Genomic DNA, 18,933 nt, shown 5'->3' with positions numbered 1-18,933 from the left:
CTGAACTAGAACTGAACTAGAACTGAACTAGAACTGAACTAGAACGACTGAACTAGAACTGAACTAGAACTGAACTAGAACTGAACTAGAACTGAACTAGAACTGAACTAGAACTGAACTAGAACTGAACTAGAACTGAACTAGAACTGAACTAGAACTGAACTAGAACTGAACTAGAACTGAACTAGAACTGAACTAGAACTGAACTAGAACTGAACTAGAACTGAACTAGAACTGAACTAGAACTGAACTAGAACTGAACTAGAACTGAACTAGAACTGAACTAGAACTGAACTAGAACTGAACTAGAACTGAACTAGAACTGAACTAGAACTGAACTAGAACTGAACTAAACTGAACTGGAACTGAACTAGAACTGAACTAGAACTGAACTAGAACTGAACTAGAACTGAACTGAACTAGAACTGAACTAGAACTGAACTAGAACTGAACTAGAACTGAACTAGAACTGAACTAGAACTGAACTAGAACTGAACTAGAACTGAACTAGAACTGAACTAGAACTGAACTAGAACTGAACTAGAACTGAACTAGAACTGAACTAGAACTGAAGAACTGAACTAGAACTGAACTAGAACTGAACTAGAACTGAACTAGAACTGAACTAGAACTGAACTAGAACTGAACTAGAACTGAACTAGAACTGAACTAGAACTGAACTATAACTGAACTAGAACTGAACTAGAACTGAACTAGAACTGACTAGAACTGAACTAGAACTGAACTAGAACTGAACTAGAACTGAACTAGAACTGAACTAGAACTGAACTAGAACTGAACTAGAACTGAACTAGAACTGACTAGAACTGAACTAGAACTGAACTAGACTGAACTAGAACTGAACTAGAACTGAACTAGAACTGAACTAGAACTGAACTAGAACTGAACTAGAACTGAACTAGAACTGAACTAGAACTGAACTAGAACTGAACTAGAACTGAACTAGAACTGAACTAGAACTGAACTAGAACTGAACTAGAACTGAACTAGAACTGAACTAGAACTGAACTAGAACTGAACTAGAACTGAACTAGAACTGAACTAGAACTGAACTAGAACTGAACTAGAACTGAACTAGAACTGAACTAGAACTGAACTAGAACTGAACTAGAACTGAACTAGAACTGAACTAGAACTGAACTAGAACTGAACTAGAACTGAACTAGAACTGAACTAGAACTGAACTAGAGAACTGAACTAGAACTGAACTACTAGAACTAGAACTGAACTACACAACTGAACTACAACTGACTACAACTGAAGTAGAACTGAACTAAAACAGAACTAGAAACTGTTTAAAATTTCTCCTAAAATATTGATTTTGTGTCAATTATTCTTTAACCCCTGTACACCTTTACAGTGATTACATTGATGCTGGTTTACTATTATTATTCACTTACTGAAATATTTAATTTATGAAAATGTATGTGTTTTTTTTTATAAACATTGCAATATAAAATATTATTTAACTGCATTATATAATAAATTTTTCATTTAGAAATAAATACATAAATAATTAAAATGTATTCAGTAAACATAAATAAAATTATAGTGTAAATTATTCAATTAAATACAAGTTTTATAAACAAAAACAATAGAAAGATTCAGTTTTCGCAGTATACTAGTTAACGTAGGAAAAAAACGCTGAAGAGTACATTACTATAACTTAAAAAATATAAGAAACTATGATTTACTAAACTATTCATTAAAATTGCAATACTATTGGAATGATAAATCTCTCTTTTTTTTATTTAAATGGAAATTATAAGCTTTTAGTTATATAATTGTTTACTGCAAACGTTAAACCTACTGTTGTGATAATATTTACTTTTTGTTATAGCATATTTACTACCCTTGCAAATCATATTTAAAATGTTTGCTATTATTAAGTCTCTCTTATCTCTCTTATTAGGAGTCACCTACTGAACCCAATCTTTTCATTTAAAAACAGGTTCAATTCTTTCTTTCACCTTTTTTTCTTAAAATAAATGTTTTACAAAAAAAGGAAAGTAATTATAAATTCTTTATTTATAAACATTTATTAACATTTTATTATGAATTTCAATATTGAAATATTTAAACACCACAGTAGTCATTCTTATCATTTGCTCAGTTTAATTTCTTATTTTCTTTTTGCTTTCATTTTTCTTTCAAACCAAGTTCGATTAATTTTTTGTTTTGATATTTGCTGTTTTGTAATAATAAAATGATAATAATTTTTTTATTATACAGCAGCAGTAGACACAAAAACAATTGATAAAAAATGCACAAATTTAACAAATCTAAGGAAATTATTGTTAGTCAATGTCTAATAAATTGACACGAGTTGTTTGTTTAAACAATGTTGCAGTTTTATAAACAAATAAATAATACAATGATAGTGTTGTAATCAAACTTGTAAATGCAGAGTTGTGTAGAATTTGTAAGCAGTTGAAGTTTAGTTCTAGTTGATTTATAGTTCTGTTGTAATTTAGTTCTAGTTGATTTGTAGTTCTCTTGTATTTCAATTGTAGCTCAGTTGAAATTCAGTTGTAGTTCAGTTCTAGTTGAGTTGTAGTTCAGTTATAGTTGTTTTGTAGTTCAATTCAATATTCAATTGTAGTTCAATTGTATTTCAGTTGTAGTTGTTTTGTAGTCCAGTTGAAGCTCAATTCTAGTTCAGTTCTAATTCAGTTCTAGTCAGTTCTAGTTCAGTTCTAGTTCAGTTCTAGTTCAGTTCTAGTTCAGTTCTAGTTCAGTTCTAGTTCAGTTCTAGTTCAGTTCTATTTCAGTTCTATTTCAGTTCTAGTTCAGTTCTAGTTCAGTTCTAGTTCTAGTTCTAGTTCAGTTCTAGTTCAGTTCTAGTTCAGTTCTAGTTCAGTTCTAGTTCAGTCTAGTTCTAGTTCAGTTCTAGTTCAGTTCTAGTTCAGTTCTAGTCATTCTTCTAGTTCAGTTCTAGTTCAGTTCTAGTTCAGTTCTAGTTCAGTTCTAGTTCAGTTCTAGTTCAGTTTCTAGTTCAGTTCTAGTTCAGTTCTAGTTCAGTTTCTAGTTCAGTTCTAGTTCAGTTCTAGTTCAGTTCTAGTTCAGTTCTAGTTCAGTTCTAGTTCAGTTCTAGTTCAGTTCTAGTTCAGTTCTAGTTCAGTTCTAGTTCAGTTCTAGTTCAGTTCTAGTTCAGTTCTAGTTCAGTTCTAGTTCAGTTCTAGTTCAGTTCTAGTTCAGTTCTAGTTCAGTTCTAGTTCAGTTCTAGTTCAGTTCTAGTTCAGTTCTAGTTCAGTTCTAGTTCAGTTCTAGTTCAGTTCTAGTTCAGTTCTAGTTCAGTTCTAGTTCAGTTCTAGTTCAGTTCTAGTTCAGTTCAGTTCATTCTATTTCTAGTTCAGTTCTAGTTCAGTTCTAGTCAGTTCTAGTTCAGTTCTAGTTCAGTTCTAGTTCTAGTTCAGTTCTAGTTCAGTTCTAGTTCAGTTCTAGTTCAGTTCTAGTTCAGTTCTAGTTCAGTTCTAGTTCAGTTCTAGTTCAGTTCTAGTTCAGTTCTAGTTCAGTTCTAGTTCAGTTCTAGTTCAGTTCTAGTTCAGTTCTAGTTCAGTTCTAGTTCAGTTCTAGTTCAGTTCTAGTTCAGTTCTAGTTCAGTTCTAGTTCAGTTCTAGTTCAGTTCTAGTTCAGTTCTAGTTCAGTTCTAGTTCAGTTTCTAGTTCAGTTCTAGTTCAGTTCTAGTTCAGTTCTAGTTCAGTTCTAATTCAGTTCTAGTTCAGTTCTAGTTCAGTTCTAGTTCTAGTTCAGTTCTAGTTCAGTTCTAGTTCAGTTCTAGTTCAGTTCTAGTTCAGTTCAGTTCTAGTTCAGTTTTCTAGTTCAGTTCTAGTTCAGTTCTAGTTCAGTTCAAGTTCAGTTCTCAGTTCAGTTCAGTTCTAGTTCAGTTCTAGTTCAGTTTCTAGTTCAGTTCTAGTTCAGTTCTAGTCAGTTCTAGTTCAGTTCTAGTTCAGTTCTAGTTCAGTTCTAGTTCAGTTCTAGTTCAGTTCTAGTTCAGTTCTAGTTCAGTTCTAGTTCAGTTCTAGTTTCAGTTCTAGTTCAGTTCTAGTTCAGTTCTAGTTCAGTTCTAGTCATTCTAGTTCAGTTTTAGTTCAGTTCTAGTTCACTGTTTTTAATAATTTTCTTTGGCACAAATTGCTTAAGACTTAAAATGATGTAATTTATAAAACCATTTCGCAAACCACATAATAAATCAAAATTACCCACCCACTTTTCTATAGCCCCTAATATTACAGCAGTCTTAGTAATCACCACATATTACGCATTTGCTAAACGTTGGTGGTGGCGTGGTGTTGATAGTCCAATAGATTTTGCATAGTGTAAGTTTTTCAGACACAACAAACGTGTAGACAGACAGGTAGAAATCGTTTATGTATTTCCCTTTACAAATTGATATTGTAAAAAGAGAGAAATAATAAACAAATAGCGACTGAAAACTTTTACAAAAGCAACTAGAGAATGGAAATAATAATAAACAATACTGTGGAGTGCAGTTATAACTAAAGATCCGGGAAGTTTAGAATACAATTTATTAAATGGAAGAAAATATTTAAATGTTGGTTCTAGTTCAGTTTTAGTTTAGTTCCACTTAAGTATACTTCTATTCTAGTTCTATGGTAGTTCTGTTCAACTTCTGTTCTAGTTATAGTTAGGCAATATTTTTAATTGGCAACGCTGCACAGCTCGAAGGACCATCCTAAAAAAGGAGATGCCACTGTATACTATAATATAGGTCTGGTAACAATTAATTATGTTGTTATATTCGTTTTACCTTTACCTCACTGTCGTTTCTTAAATAATTTCCTAGATAAACTAGTATGAAAAAAATTATTTTGCAAAGTTACAAACATATTTTTCATTCTATTATTGTTATTATTCCACTTTTCTGTGCTTACTGTTGTTTTGATTACAATAATTAAAATACCAACAACAACAACAACAGAATATGAACAAAGAAGTTGCAAACAATATATTTAATAGCAAAACTCAAAACTTTTTCACTCTTTTAGCTCCGCATCCATACAGAAAATGAAATTTTGAAAAAAAGAAACGTTATGATATCATGAAGTGTGTATTTGGTTGAAGAAACTCATTTTTTTTATAAATATATGTATGTACGACTGACTAAAAGTACTTGATATATTTATTCTCTAGTGTGTATAAACAATTTAATAATATCTTATATCTGGTGTGATATTTAGCAGAACTCTTTGTTTAGTTTTTGTTGTAAGAAAAAAAATTAAATTTAAAGAAACTCTATGTCTTTTCTGCTAAAAGAATATGTGTAAAATAAGATTATTTTAAGACACGCGATCCTACATTCATAAATTAGTTTAGATTTTGTAACCGTTTCACGTATGTCCTACAAATAATCTAAATCTTATAGAGCTTTATAAGTTGATGCAGTCGAAGAGACAGATTGTTTACAGTTTTCTCATATTTAGTTCTCTTTTTGGATCGTGAGCATTGTTAAGGAATTTTTCTTACATACCGGTTACTTTCTAAATCGCTGTTTATTCGCCCAATTCTTAGGAACCAAGAAGTATAATTTTCAATGACTATGAAAGAAGCATTGATCCCGTTGAATTTGAACAATCGTTTGCATTACATACACTTTATGAGAGGTAGAAATTTTTGAATACTATCTGAGTCTTCTGAGAAGATGTAATTCTTGTTCTAGTTCAGTTATAGTTCAGATCTAGTTCGTCTAGTTCTAGTTCAGTTCTAGTTCAGTTCTAGTTCAGTTCTAGTTCAGTTCTAGTTCAGTTCTAGTTCAGTTCTAGTTCAGTTCTAGTTCAGTTCTAGTTCAGTTCTAGTTCAGTTCTAGTTCAGTTCTAGTTCAGTTCTAGTTCAGTTCTAGTTCAGTTCTAGTTCAGTTCTAGTTCAGTTCTAGTTCAGTTCTAGTTCAGTTCTAGTTCAGTTATAGTTCAGTTCTAGTTCAGTTCTAGTTCAGTTCTAGTTCAGTTCTAGTTCAGTTCTAGTTCAGTTCTAGTTCAGTTCTAGTTCAGTTCTAGTTCAGTTCTAGTTCAGTTCTAGTTTCAGTTCTAGTCAGTTCTAGTTCAGTTCTAGTTTCAGTTCTAGTTCAGTTTCTAGTTCAGTTCTAGTTCAGTTCTAGTCAGTTCTAGTTCAGTTCTAGTTCAGTTCTAGTTCAGTTCTAGTTCAGTTTAGTTCAGTTCTAGTTCAGTTCTAGTTCAGCATTCTAGTTCAGTTCTAGTTCATTCTAGTTCAGTTCTAGTTCAGTTCTAGTTCAGTTCTAGTTCAGTTCTAGTTCAGTTCTAGTCAGTTCTAGTCAGTTTCTAGTTCAGTTCTAGTTCAGTTCTAGTTCAGTTCTAGTTCAGTTCTAGTTCAGTTCTAGTTCAGTTCTAGTTCAGTTCTAGTTCAGTTCTAGTTCAGTTCTAGTTCAGTTCTAGTTCAGTTCTAGTTCAATTCTAGTTCAGTTCTAGTTCAGTTCTAGTTCAGTTCTAGTTCAGTTCTAGTTCAGTTCTAGTTCAGTTCTAGTTCAGTTCTAGTTCAGTTCTAGTTCTAGTTCAGTTCTAGTTCAGTTCTAGTTCAGTTCTAGTTCAGTTCTAGTTCGGTTGTAGTTCAGTTCTAGTTCAGATCTAGTTCAGATCTAGTTAAGTTCTAGTTCAGTTTTAGTTCCAGTTCAGTTCTAGTTCATTTCAGTTCCAGTTCGTCGAGCATTATGTTGAAGAGTTGATCGCATCGGAATGAAAATGATTTCATTTGATTGATCGTGTGGAAAGATCTAAACAATAGAAAAACTGTGAGTGAGTTTTGATTGATATAGAAAACTTGTGCGAAAATTATCATGTCACGCTGTTCACAATGACAGCATACCATTTACTATCAGCAGAACATAAGTACATATATAAATTGTTTTCAAAACAAGTTTTTGTGCAAAGAAATTGTTTATTTTTTTACACAATTTCAATCAGCTGGTTTGATTTCAACTTTTTCTTAAGCGTGTGTAAACAGGTACATAATTTTTAGCAAAAAAAAAACTTGATTTTCTTGTAAATAATTGACCATAATTTCAACACAGGCTGATCGCCAGCAAGAAACAGACAAACATACACACACATTAACATTGTCAAAGATCAGTTATAAAATAATCAATAAATAATAGAGAGGACAGACAGACGGACGTACGAACCATTTAGTAAATGGCCACAAGTTATATGCGTGTTTTAAATTAAAAACGAGCTAAATACAATTTAAATTGAAAAGAAACTATCACAAAGAAACAGCTGATGAACTTGAAGAAGACTGTATAAGCAAAGAAAATGAAATGAAGAGAAAAAAAAAATAAACAAAATATCAAGATGATCATGTAAACAGCTGATGAAATGTGAACAGAAATTTAATAATAAACAAAAATAAACTAAAATATACCTATAAGCAGTTGTGTATTTTCTAAAGTGAAGAAATTAACATTTTAATTATTAAAATGTATTTGTTCGCATTCACACTCTTTCTCTCCTGCTCTCATTTTTTAATTAGTTTTTACGCAAACTGAAAAAAAAATTAATTAAGGTCATTTGTAAAGGAAGTTTATTTTAAAGATGGTCTGAGTATGGGTATAATGATAAAATATGCAAACAAATGAGTAATATGAATTAATAAATATTATTTACAAATATTCTTTGTTAAAATTGTTAAATATGCAAATGTATCTGTCATTCACAGGCGCTCTTTTCAGTATTAGATGTTTACGTTTTATGACAGTTCATTGCTTTCGTTGTTTTCAAGAACGTTTTTATTAAATATTTTGCAAAACTGAAAAAATGAGGTGGTAAAGTAAATTGTTGAAGAAAAGGTGCTTTTAGAACAAGTGTTTTGTAATTGAATTTAGGGCATTTTACACTTGACTCTATGAGGGGCGTGTGAAACTGTACTGTCGTTTATTGGAGTATATGATAGCTTATACTGGGATACCTGTAACATACAAAAACTGTAATATCGTATCAAAATCGTATAATATCAGGCACTGAATTCATTGAATTCTGGAACCGAATTACAACATACTTGTTCGAGTAAAATTGATTATAATTTTCCTTTTTGATAATTTTCGATATTAAAATGAATTTTGGATATTTCGAAAACTTATTCATGGATTTTAGGGCCTGTTATTCTCAGTTTTTAATCCGATATATTGACTTTCTCTACCTTTTATATGCTACAGGAACGATCCAAGTATACAATCCATTATATGTTTAGAGAACGCACAAAAATGCCTCTGAGAATAAAAAAGCCTCTCATTAGTCAGTAAGTGGATCTGGATGTCTAGATATATAATCCATTGATATATATTCAAGTGAAGAGGAGGAAGAGAACGTTATCCTAATAACGTGTCCGGCCTACCTACATTATTGCAATAAAAGGAATGCTAAGTGGTTTAAGACGGGAATAAATTACATCCACCGAAGATTTCAGCATACTAATCTTTCGATATTAAAAATGACGCTCTATATAGAAAGAAACTACAACCCCATCAGATATATTCTGCGAAAAATCTACTGGAGAACGAAGTTAACCGAAAGCGTAAATAATCTAATGTTCAGATCAATGGAGTTATTAGAGCAGATACTCATAGAGATCCGTAGCTATACAAATAGCTCTTAAGTGTGAGACAAAACAGGCCTGGTGTTCTGTGTTGAAAAACCCAGAAACGGAAGGAAGTAGAAGTTAGTACTTCTACCAAATCGCAACACAAACTTCCAGTCAGAAGACATATTTACCGACAAGCAGAAGGCAATAAGTTTAAATTTAAGACATTGTTGGCCTGTAAGAAAGCCATAACTGAATATACTTCCAGAGTTAAGCTTTGCATCATACCAGGTCACTCGCGAATAATCGGTAACGAAAGAGGGAAGGGAATTACAAGAAGTTCGAAGGGAAGATGCGCTGGAGAATCCTATAAGAAGCACAGATCCTAAGAGGTAACTGTAAAGAGAAGAGAACGAGTAGCATCCAAAGAGAACAAGTAGCATCCAAAGAGGTTAGTATGAGGGAACGTATTCTAAGTGGAAACATGGACTTCAAGCACAACTTTACCAAATTGAACGAGTAGAATCAGACGAAAGTAGTGCGGACAGTGGAACTATAAAACACTTTCTTTCTCATAGATTTAAATATCTCGCACATGAAATTTTTTTGTAAAATTTTATAAATTACGACGAGAAAACTATGTTTTTGAACACTGGATAACAATATCATCACAAATCACTATTTAAGGGGTTTCCCACCAACATTTCAAAGTAAAAGAGCGATAGCATTGTTGGCCTGTAAGAAAGCCATAACTGAATATACTACCAGAGTTAAGCTTTGCATCATACCAGGTCACTCGCGAATAATCGGTAACGGAAGAGGGAAGGGTATTGTAAGAAGTTCGAAGAGAAGATGCGCTGAAGAATCCTATAAGGTAACGAAAAAGTTCGAAGGGAAGATGCGCTGGAGAATACTATAAGAAGCACGGATCCTAAGATGGAAGAGAATAAGGTTAAATTTAAGACATTGTTGGCCTGTAAGAAAACCATAACTGAATATACTTCCAGAGTTAAGCTTTGCATCATACCAGGTCACTCGCGAATAATCGGTAATGAAAGAGGGAAGGGTATTGTAAGAAGTTCGAAGGGAAGATGCGTTGAAGAATCCTATAAGAAGCACAGATCCTAAGAGGTAACTGTAACGAGAAGAGAACGAGTAGCATCCAAAGAGAACGAATAGCATCCAAAGAGTTTAGTATGAGGGAACGTATTCTAAGTGAAAACATGGACTTCAAGCACAATTTTACAAAATTGAACGAGTAGAATCAGACGAAAGTAGTGCAGAAAGGACATTGGAACTCTAAACACTTTCTTTCTCATAGATTTAAATATCTCGCACATGAAATTTTTTTGTGAAATTTTATAATTTACGACGAGAAAACTATGTTTTTGAACACTGGATAACAATATCATCAAAAATCACTATTTAAGGGGTTTCCCACCAACATTTCAAAGTAAAAGAGCGATAGCATTGTTGGCCTGTAAGAAAGCCATAACTGAATGTACTACCAGAGTTAAGCTTTGCATCATACCAGGTCACTCGCGAATAATCGGTAACGGAAGAGGGAAGGGTATTGTAAGAAGTTCGAAGGGAAGATGCGCTGAAGAATCCTATAATGTAACGAAAAAGTTCGAAGGGAAGATGCGCTGGAGAATACTATAAGAAGCACGGATTCTAAGATCTGAGTTGAGGTTAGTATGAGGGAACGTATTCTAAGTGGAAACATGGACTTCAAGCACAATTTTACAAAATTGAACGAGTAGAATCAGACGAAAGTAGTGCAGAAAGGACAGTGGAACTCTAAAACACTTTCTTTCTCATAGATTTAAATATCTCGCACATGAAATTTTTAAGAAAGTTTAAGAAGTAAACCGCAGCAGAGATTCTTCATAGGAGTGTTGGGGTGAAATTAGAATGTTCAGATAACGTGCAGATTAATGACAATATCGTTTACAAACTACAAAGTTATTCAAATCCGAATTTGAAGAGGCACATTTTTATGAAAATACACTAATCACCTGACGTGAGATGAATCTCAGAAGGGGAAGGAGACTGCAAAATACAGATTCACACAAGTCTAAAAGATTTAGGGCTTGAAATGTTTGTGTGTGTGGGGGGGGGGGGGGTTGGGTTAAGGTACTTTACGATATTCCTGACAAATTCAATTCAAATTTCAGAGTGAAATTTAAGCGTTTTAAGAGCTTCTAAAAGATTGACAAAGTAACTTGGACATTTTTGTAGATTTTCGACATTTCCCTAAAAGATGATTAATATCCTCTTTATTGAGTCCAGGACAAATCTGTTGTACGAAGAGCTTTTATAAAACATCGTTTGTAAAATGAAGATTTCGAATTAGAACGTATAATTAAACGACAGTAATTCTAAGGGTACCTGAAGGATCGCAGGGTCAAAATAAGCCTGTATATGTTTATATTATAGATTAGGAAGCTGAAGTTTGAAAGCAAGAACTACCATATCCGGAGAAACCTTGTAAGTTATAGTTAATGATTTGTTATGAAATATGTTGAAAGTATGATCTGAACTCTAAGCTATCAATACATATAGTAATCTGAGACAATTGTGGAACATGGTAGTAGCTAAAGTGCTTTAGAAGTAATACCCTTATAGAGGTGATAATCAATACTAACTAGGAAAATTTTGGGAACTTAATGTTTTAAATCTAAATTATCTTTCTAACTATAAAGAGGTATTAAGGGGACAAGTTCAATATTGCTATTGTTATATAATATATCTTACATATTTTATAACTACATGGCAAAAAGTACTTGCACTATTTATTTCCCTTATGTAGCTTACATTGTTAATCTTTTAAGAATAAGTACTAAATAAAGAGAGAATTTCTTATAAAAAAATATACAAAAGTTCATTGACTTACAAAGAAAAGTTTGTTTGTGTTATGACTAATCTTTTAAGAAAATTGGGTTAAATGCGAGTAATTTAAAATATAAATTGAACTTTAAATGAACTTTACAGTAATTAAAGTTTTGAGTTTAGTTGAAGTTCCACTACAGTGGATTGAATAGCTATAAAAAAGAATTTCTAGGGCCTTATAATAATTTATCAAAGGATTAGCTAATAATATTTCTCTCAGCTTTTCCCTTATATTAAACACATAATTAACATTTTCTTAAACAATCTACTTAACAAACTGAATATTTAATTTGAAAACTAGTTTTGAACACCGTTTTTTTTTTCTCAAAATCAAAACAAAGATTTACCATTTTCAATACATTATATCAATCTTTTACATTTCAAAACAATTGGCTTCTAAAAGTTGAAGTGCAATCAAAAAAAACTAGTTTTTCTTGGAGAACTATTTAAAAAATTAACATTTTAGTTAGTTTTTAAAAGGGGAAATAAACTGAAATTAAAATTATAAGAAAAAGCAAGTTTTGAATAAAACATTTCACAGACAAACAGTTCAAAAGTAATTATTTAAAAAAAAACAACGATATTCCATTCAAAAACAAATGGAGACGTTTTACAGCACGTTTGTAATAAATTTAAATAAATTAAACTATTTATAAATAAGTAAATTTAATTTACCTTCCAGTTTTTTGCTGTTGACAGGTAGTATTTCAGATATAATTAATATTTTGATCCTAAGTTTCAAATAAGCCGAGACCCCTCCAAGTAATAAATGAAATTGTCTATAATTTTTCACGAAAAAACTGTCTGAATTAAACTAAAAACTAGTCTAAAAACTAATTTAAAGTAATTCCTAATATTAAAATGACAAGTTATTTATCAAAGCTGTCAAAATATTGAATAATATGTCACATTTTTTTTATTTACAAATATTTCATAACCACAGCTTAACATCTGTTTTATTCTGCTTTAAAAGAACCTCTCAAATATGTACAAAAATCTTCCTTTTATTTAAAAACATTTTAAGGTCCCCTCATCAATATACATACTCCCTATTTACCCCGTTTTATCATGTTTAAAACATATTCTTTGTTATTGTTTTGTATGCTAATTTTTGTGTTATTATGCTTTAACATTCATTTTCTAAATATGCAAAATTGTTTCAAAACAAACTAAATAATTATATTGAAAATAAATTATACACACATATACACAAAACAAAAATTGACAATAAAACGCGATCAGAATTATTATCATTGATATCATGTCCAAAAAAAATAGAAAAAATTATAAATAATTAAGTTTATAAATTAATTGTATTTTAGAGATATACTATAACAAATACAATTTTTTATAAATATATATAAAAAAGTTTGACTACATGAGTGGGAGTCGAATCTTATGAATAAGGCGGTATTTAAATGGGAAGATATAAATAGATTTTAAACTATTAATTGTGAATTTTAATTAAATTTTATTAAAACTTAATTATAATTATCGGTATATTTAATTAAAAAATTCTTTAGTACTTTTGATCTTCCAGCTTTCTCAAAATTTTCACAGATAATGGAAATCAGAATAGACTATAGACTAGATTATGAAGAAGAATATGGATTAGGCTATAGACTAGACTATAGACTAGACTATAAAATAGACCATAGAATAGACTATAGACAAGACTATAGACTATGCTGTAGATTAGTCATAGACTAGACTGTAGACTAGACTATAGACTAGACTGTAGACTAGACTATAGACTAGACTGTAGACCAGACTATAGACTACACTATAGGCTAGACTATATAATAGACTATAAACTAACTTTTGTATATCGTATAGACTAAACTTTAGTCTATTCTATAGACTAACTTTAGTCTATTCTATAGACTAAACTTTAGTCTATTCTATAGACTAAACTTTAGTCTATTCTATAGACTAAACTTTAGTCTATTCTATAGACTAAACTTTAGTCTATTCTATAGACTAAACTTTAGTCTATTCTATAGACTAAACTTTAGTCTATTCTATAGACTAAACTTTAGTCTATTCTATAGACTAAACTTTAGTCGATTCTATAGACTAAACTTTAGTCTATTCTATAGACTAAACTTTGGTCTATTCTATAGACTAAGCTTTAGTCTATTCTATAGACTAAACTTTGGTCTATTCTATAGACTAAGCTTTAGTCTATTCTATAGACTAAACTTTAGTCTATTCTATAGACTAAACTTTAGTCTATTCTATAGACTAAACTTTAGTCTATTCTATAGACTAAACTTTAGTCTATTCTATAGACTAAACTTTAGTCTATTCTATAGACTAAACTTTAGTCTATTCTATAGACTAAACTTTAGTCTATTCTATAGACTAAACTTTAGTCTATTCTATAGACTAAACTTTAGTCTATTCTATAGACTAAACTTTAGTCTATTCTATAGACTAAACTTTAGTCTATTCTATAGACTAAACATTAGTTTATTCTATAGACTAAACTTTAGTCTATTCTATAGACTAAACTTTAGTTTATTCTATAGACTAACTTTAGTCTATTCTATAGACTAAACTTTAGTCTATTCTATAGACTAAACTTTAGTCTATTCTATAGACTAAACTTTAGTCTATTCTACAGACTAAACTTTAGTCTATTCTATAGACTAATCTTTAGTCTATTCTATAGACTAAACTCCAGTCTATTCTATAGACTAAGCTTAAGTATAGTTTATAGATTAAACTTAAGTCTATTCTATAAATTGAATTTGCAGAATTGTATTACAAAAATAAAAATTACATTCCATGTTATAAAGTTAATTTTTAAAGTTAATTTTTAAAGTTAGTTTTCTATTTATCTAAATAATAAGAAATCTAAATAAATTGTCTATTTACCTTGCGATGACGTCCTTTATAAACTACAGCAAAGGCGCCATGGCCCAACATATCCTTGGAACTGTATTCATAATCACCAACAATATTCATTGTTGCATATGGAAATTAAAATGGACAAGTGAACGAGGATAACTAACAGATGTTGTTGCACTGTTTTATATTTTTTAATTGTTGTTTTTATAGAATTGAGTAATTAACCGTTATAATAGATTTTGTTTGTTTGTTTTTATTGCAAGCAAAAAGAAAAATTTTGTTTTAAGGAAAATGTCATTTATTACTTTTTTAATTTCTAAAAAATAGCAAAAAACACCGAAATAAATACACAAAGTGTAGTTGAACAAGAAAAAAACAGTTTGGTGACTTGTCGTCTGTGTAATTTTATGGGATAAAAATTGGAATTTTATGACGTTTGGTTTTTCTTTTTCTCTTACGCGACACGACTTATTACAAACACACACTTTTAAACAAACAACAAAATAAAAATGTGATATTTTATTTTTTTGCTTTTAATTTTTCACTCTGCACTTGAAGTGCATTTAATACGTATATTTTTTATACTTTTTGTTTTTCTTTTATGCTTCGTACTTTTTGGGGAAAATCAATTTTCAAGGGTTTTCACTGTGTGCACTTTTTTTTCTCTTTTTTTTGTACTCTTTTTCTATTACTTCTTGTTAAAAACTTTAAACATAAATTTTTTTGTTTATTTTTTTGAGATTTTTTAGTTATTTGAACTTTTTTTCTTTTAAAATTTAGTTGAATAGGTATTAAAAATAAATAATTTTCTTGCTTTTATTCATCTACGTAATTAATATAATTTTTTCTTCTATCGATTCTTTTTGTACGTATTTTCTATTGTTGTTAGTTTGCAATTGGTTTTTTTATCATTGAACGTCTGTTTCTCTTCTTTCTTTTGAAGTAAAACTTAAATTTCACAATTTTGTCGTAAACAAAATTCTTTGTTTTTTTAAATTTAAATAAACAACAATTTTCTTTTCTATTGGAAGTTAGATTAACTTCTATTTTCAGGGTGTTTTTTCCAAATTTTCGATATTTTATTTTAACTTTTCACTTCCGAAGAAGACGAAGAAATAATCAAGGCAAATTTGTGAATAACAGCAAATACCCCAAATCAAAGAACTGCGTCGACAAGCATTAATGACGGCGTCTTAAAGTAAACATTTTGGCGGCAGTTTAAATTCCATGATGAGCCGCCTAAGTTTCCTTTAAATTTTTTCAAAGATATCGAATAAATTTGCAATGCGAGTGTTAAAAAAATATAAAATAATCTTCACAATAGCATATTTCAATAATATGGTTAAGGGATGGCTATAGACCGCATTCGGAACGTTTAAACAATTTTTCCTTATATAGATTTTTATGCAATGTATTTGATTTTATGATTCTAGTCTCAATATTGCAGAAAATCTAAATAGTATCAGTAGAAGAACAAAAAGTACTAGAAATATCCTTTTATAGATTATCATTTATTCAGGACTCAGCATATTTATTTTCGTCGTTTAAGGTTCAATATATGGGAAAACTTAAAAAGTACCACTTAAAGAATGAAAAAGTACCATAAGGTCCGTATTTATAGATTCTCATTTATTCTGCATTTTGCATGTTTAATTTCATAGTTCAAGGTGCAATATTTTTAGAAAATTAAAAAAGGTGCCAGTTGAAAAAGCAAAAGGTACCAAAAATTCCTTCCACTTTCCTGATAATTTTCTTATAATTTTACCACTTTTTCAACACTGTTATTGCAGGTTTTCTTCCTTCCTTGTAATTCAAACACTTTACAACTCTATTTATACAAAGTGTTAATGAACCACTTAACAACACTGTTTATATTAAGCACATGTTTACGAAAAACGAAAACAAAACAAAAAACCAATAACGTTAAATGAATGAAGTTGAATTTTATAGTAAATATCAAAAAGTAACTTTAATTTCGCTAAAAAAGAAATAATTTTAATAATAAAAACAAATGTTTGCTTTAGCCGAACTCAAAGATACCATACGCATAGCACCGGAACAGTTTAATTTGAAACTGATAGAAGCCATAAGAGATGAAATAAATCGCAAATTGGCCAATAAGGTGGAAAACTAATTGTGTTTTATATAGAAATCAAAAAAATGATTAATGAAATTTTCATTTCTAACAGGTGCTTTTAAATGTGGGTCTTTGTATTGCTCTGAAAGATATCGTATCTTTAAAAGATTCCATTATTTTACCCGGAGATGGAGCCTCTCACACTGAAGTCATATTTCGTTATATAGTTTTTAGACCCTCGATTGGTAATGTTATAACCGGCAAAATACGCAGTTGCAGTCATGAAGGTGTTCACGTTACTTTGGGCTTTTTCGATGATATTCTCATACCTCCTACCGCCCTACAGCATCCCTCACGTTTCGATGAAACTGAACAGGCTTGGGTTTGGGAATATCCTTTGGAGGATGGTGGCAAACATGATTTATTTATGGATATAGGAGAACCTATTAAGTTTCGTGTATCACGGGAAATATTTGAAGAAAGTTCACCCATAGGTCCGCCGAAAAATGATAAACCTGGGGCGTCGGCAGCTAGCACATCAGCGGCGGCAGCAGCAGCTGGGCAAAATTCGGAATCCAAAACCCCTTATCGTATAATTGTGAGTAATTTGGGTGGAATTAAAAGAAAAGTATATTTTTATTTCGTTTTTTATTACAGGCCGCTATTAATGAGTCCGGTTTGGGTGTTTTATCTTGGTGGGATCAACAGCAGCAAGAGGATGATGACGCGGGGGCTGAGGAGGAAGAAGAGGATAATAATGACTATGAAAATGACGAAAATGGCGAGGGAGCTTATGAAGAGTGATGGACAATGTTTGTAAATAAAATTAAAGAAAAAACAAATGTTTTGGAGTTTTTATTAAAAAATGAGAATTTTTTAAATTTCGTTCAAAAGGCTTAACAAATCCTGTAATATTTGTTAGATTAATATAAATCTTTTTCGAAAGGATGAAGCGGATGACCCTTACAACTGCAATAAAGTAAATAAAAGATAAATTCGGAACTTCTTTGCAAGTTTTGTTAAGCAGATTTAAAGGTTATTAACATTTGTTCCATTACATTTGGTAGTCAAACCTTTAAATCTGCGTCATACCAGACCTAAAATAACGCCAACTTACTCTTCAAATGCATACACCCTAGTACCCGTATCCAATTCATCTATATCCGCCATAGCCTGCGAACCCAACTTAAAGCCCACACTTAAAATATTCTCCCTCATAAATAACCGCTTCACCGCCGTGGCTATGACAATATTTCCCCTCTGAATTTGATATCTGATCAAAACCTGAGCCGGTGTATGTTTTGTTTTCTTTGCTATTTCCAAAATCTTCTCATTATGCGTTAGGGGAATCTTATTATGCAAACGATAAATATTCGAAGGACTACCTAGACAATGCTGTGCTACCACCACAATATCATTGGCCGCACAAAAATCCATTAATATTTGTTGATTTAAATACGGATGACATTCGACATGCAGAACTGCCGGTTTAATATGAGCTTTTTCGAGTAAAACATTTAGCTGTCGTATATTGAAATTGGCCAATCCTAAAGTCTTGACCAAACCATTTTGAACTAATTTTTCCATGGCACGCCAGGTTTGTAAGAAATCTACTTCGGAGTATATTAGCTTATCATTTTCATCTTTAGGTTGGTAAATATCACCCTCCCGAAAGGCCATGGGCGAATGCATTATATAGCAGTCTAAATAGCTAAGTCCCAATTTCTTTAAAGAGGCCTCACAAGCTTTTCGCACCAGCTGGGGAGCGTGATGATTATTCCACAACTTGCTGGTGACAAAAATTTCTTCTCTTTGGAGGAATGGATAGGTTTTCAATTATTTTCAACTGTTCGTGTTATGAAAGAAGTATTAATTTCTAACCTTGTTATTAAACCCTTCTTAATGTATTCCCTGATAGCTTCCCCAACTTCCTTTTCATTACCATCAACTTCTGCACAATCTATATGACGATAACCCAACTTAAGGGCATCTCCCACCAGTTCCTTGCATTTGGCTTGTAGCTGAAATAACAGTAAAATCCAGTCAATTACTTTTCTGAAAGAAAGTCTTATAGATACTCTTTTCTCTTAAGTTGACACTTCCTTTAGGTTTTTTATAGAAGACTTTTTTCAAAACTTACTTTACTTGTTCCCAGACCTATTACTGGTATTTCCTTATCATTATTCAGTTTAATTTTTGGTACTTCTGGTGCTGTATAAGATTTCTCCTCCACCTCTTCCAAAGATTTTCTTTCTTTTTGTGGGGATTCACTAGGATTTTTGGAATTTGAAGCCATTTAAACTAAAACTAACATTGATTTTGTTTCAAAATAGAAAATTTGGAAGAAAATTAATGGAACGCAAAATTTTAAAATAAAAAGTCAAAAGTTTTTCAAAGGGTTTTCAAATTTTTTAAAAGAATAACAATATTTCAAATATATCGTTTAGGAAGTATTCCCTTTACAGTCCTTAACAATATAATAAAGGCCCTTAAGGTAATCGATGTTTAAAATCTTAATTATAAGAAGTTCTTTCTAATATTCT

The 18,933-nt window shown here is 31.0% G+C and overlaps 3 protein-coding genes across 5 annotated transcripts in view; 1 reads left to right on the top strand and 2 right to left on the bottom strand.

The window, feature by feature from the left end:
* Window positions 1-15,459, bottom strand: part of LOC119609302 (serine/threonine-protein kinase unc-51) — a 64,331-nt gene extending 48,872 nt beyond the window's left edge. Inside the window, exon 1 of the mRNA XM_037964031.1 lies at window positions 14,341-15,459. The gene's annotated coding sequence lies outside the window, so the exon portion shown is untranslated. The remainder of the gene's footprint in view (window positions 1-14,340) is intronic.
* Window positions 15,460-16,173: 714 nt separating this feature from the next.
* Window positions 16,174-17,232, top strand: LOC119609316 (DNA-directed RNA polymerase III subunit RPC8). Of its 2 annotated transcripts, XM_037964055.1 has the most exons (4): window positions 16,207-16,262; window positions 16,338-16,435; window positions 16,503-16,988; window positions 17,048-17,232. In XM_037964055.1, the coding sequence occupies exons 1-4, from the start codon at window positions 16,241-16,243 to the stop codon at window positions 17,192-17,194; spliced, it is 753 nt and encodes a 250-aa protein (XP_037819983.1). In that variant the 5' UTR covers window positions 16,207-16,240; the 3' UTR covers window positions 17,195-17,232. The 2 variants fall into 2 exon arrangements, with proteins under 2 accessions (XP_037819984.1, XP_037819983.1); XM_037964056.1 differs by having other exon boundaries at window positions 16,174-16,435.
* LOC119609315 (prostaglandin F synthase 2-like) lies at window positions 17,209-18,784 on the bottom strand. Of its 2 annotated transcripts, XR_005231908.1 has the most exons (5): window positions 18,531-18,784; window positions 18,272-18,411; window positions 17,776-18,200; window positions 17,508-17,716; window positions 17,226-17,359 (listed from the first exon to the last, which is right to left on the bottom strand). XR_005231908.1 is itself a non-coding variant. In XM_037964053.1 (4 exons), exons 1-4 carry the CDS (start codon window positions 18,684-18,686, stop codon window positions 17,314-17,316), a joined length of 1,035 nt encoding a protein of 344 aa, XP_037819981.1. In that variant the 5' UTR covers window positions 18,687-18,784; the 3' UTR covers window positions 17,209-17,313. The 2 variants fall into 2 exon arrangements, 1 of the variants encoding a protein (XP_037819981.1); XM_037964053.1 differs by having other exon boundaries at window positions 17,209-17,359; window positions 17,508-18,200.
* Window positions 18,785-18,933: the final 149 nt, after the last annotated feature.

Source organism: Lucilia sericata, unplaced genomic scaffold, assembly GCF_015586225.1.
Source record: "Lucilia sericata isolate MDLA Ls3-8-SP2 unplaced genomic scaffold, ASM1558622v1 Contig000960F_arrow, whole genome shotgun sequence".
NCBI classification, from domain to species: domain Eukaryota; kingdom Metazoa; phylum Arthropoda; class Insecta; order Diptera; family Calliphoridae; genus Lucilia; species Lucilia sericata.
The sequence above is the reverse complement of the archived record's forward strand: the minus strand, read 5'-3'. Positions and strand labels throughout refer to the sequence as shown.

What these genes read in the sequence shown, in the direction of transcription:
- LOC119609316 (XM_037964055.1), top strand. Translation starts at nt 16,241, where the DNA reads ATGAATGAAGTTGAATTTTATA. An exon ending in GAATGAAGTTGAATTTTATA is followed by an intron (nt 16,263 to 16,337) that starts GTAAATATCAAA and finishes TGTTTGCTTTAG; the next exon opens with CCGAACTCAAAGATACCATA. An exon ending in ATCGCAAATTGGCCAATAAG is followed by an intron (nt 16,436 to 16,502) that starts GTGGAAAACTAA and finishes CATTTCTAACAG; the next exon opens with GTGCTTTTAAATGTGGGTCT.
- LOC119609315 (XM_037964053.1), bottom strand. Translation starts at nt 18,686, where the DNA reads ATGGCTTCAAATTCCAAAAATCCTAGTGAATCCCCACAAAAAGAAAGA. An exon ending in TAGGTCTGGGAACAAGTAAA is followed by an intron (nt 18,412 to 18,530) that starts GTAAGTTTTGAA and finishes CTGTTATTTCAG; the next exon opens with CTACAAGCCAAATGCAAGGA. An exon ending in AAGAAGGGTTTAATAACAAG is followed by an intron (nt 18,201 to 18,271) that starts GTTAGAAATTAA and finishes ATTCCTCCAAAG; the next exon opens with AGAAGAAATTTTTGTCACCA.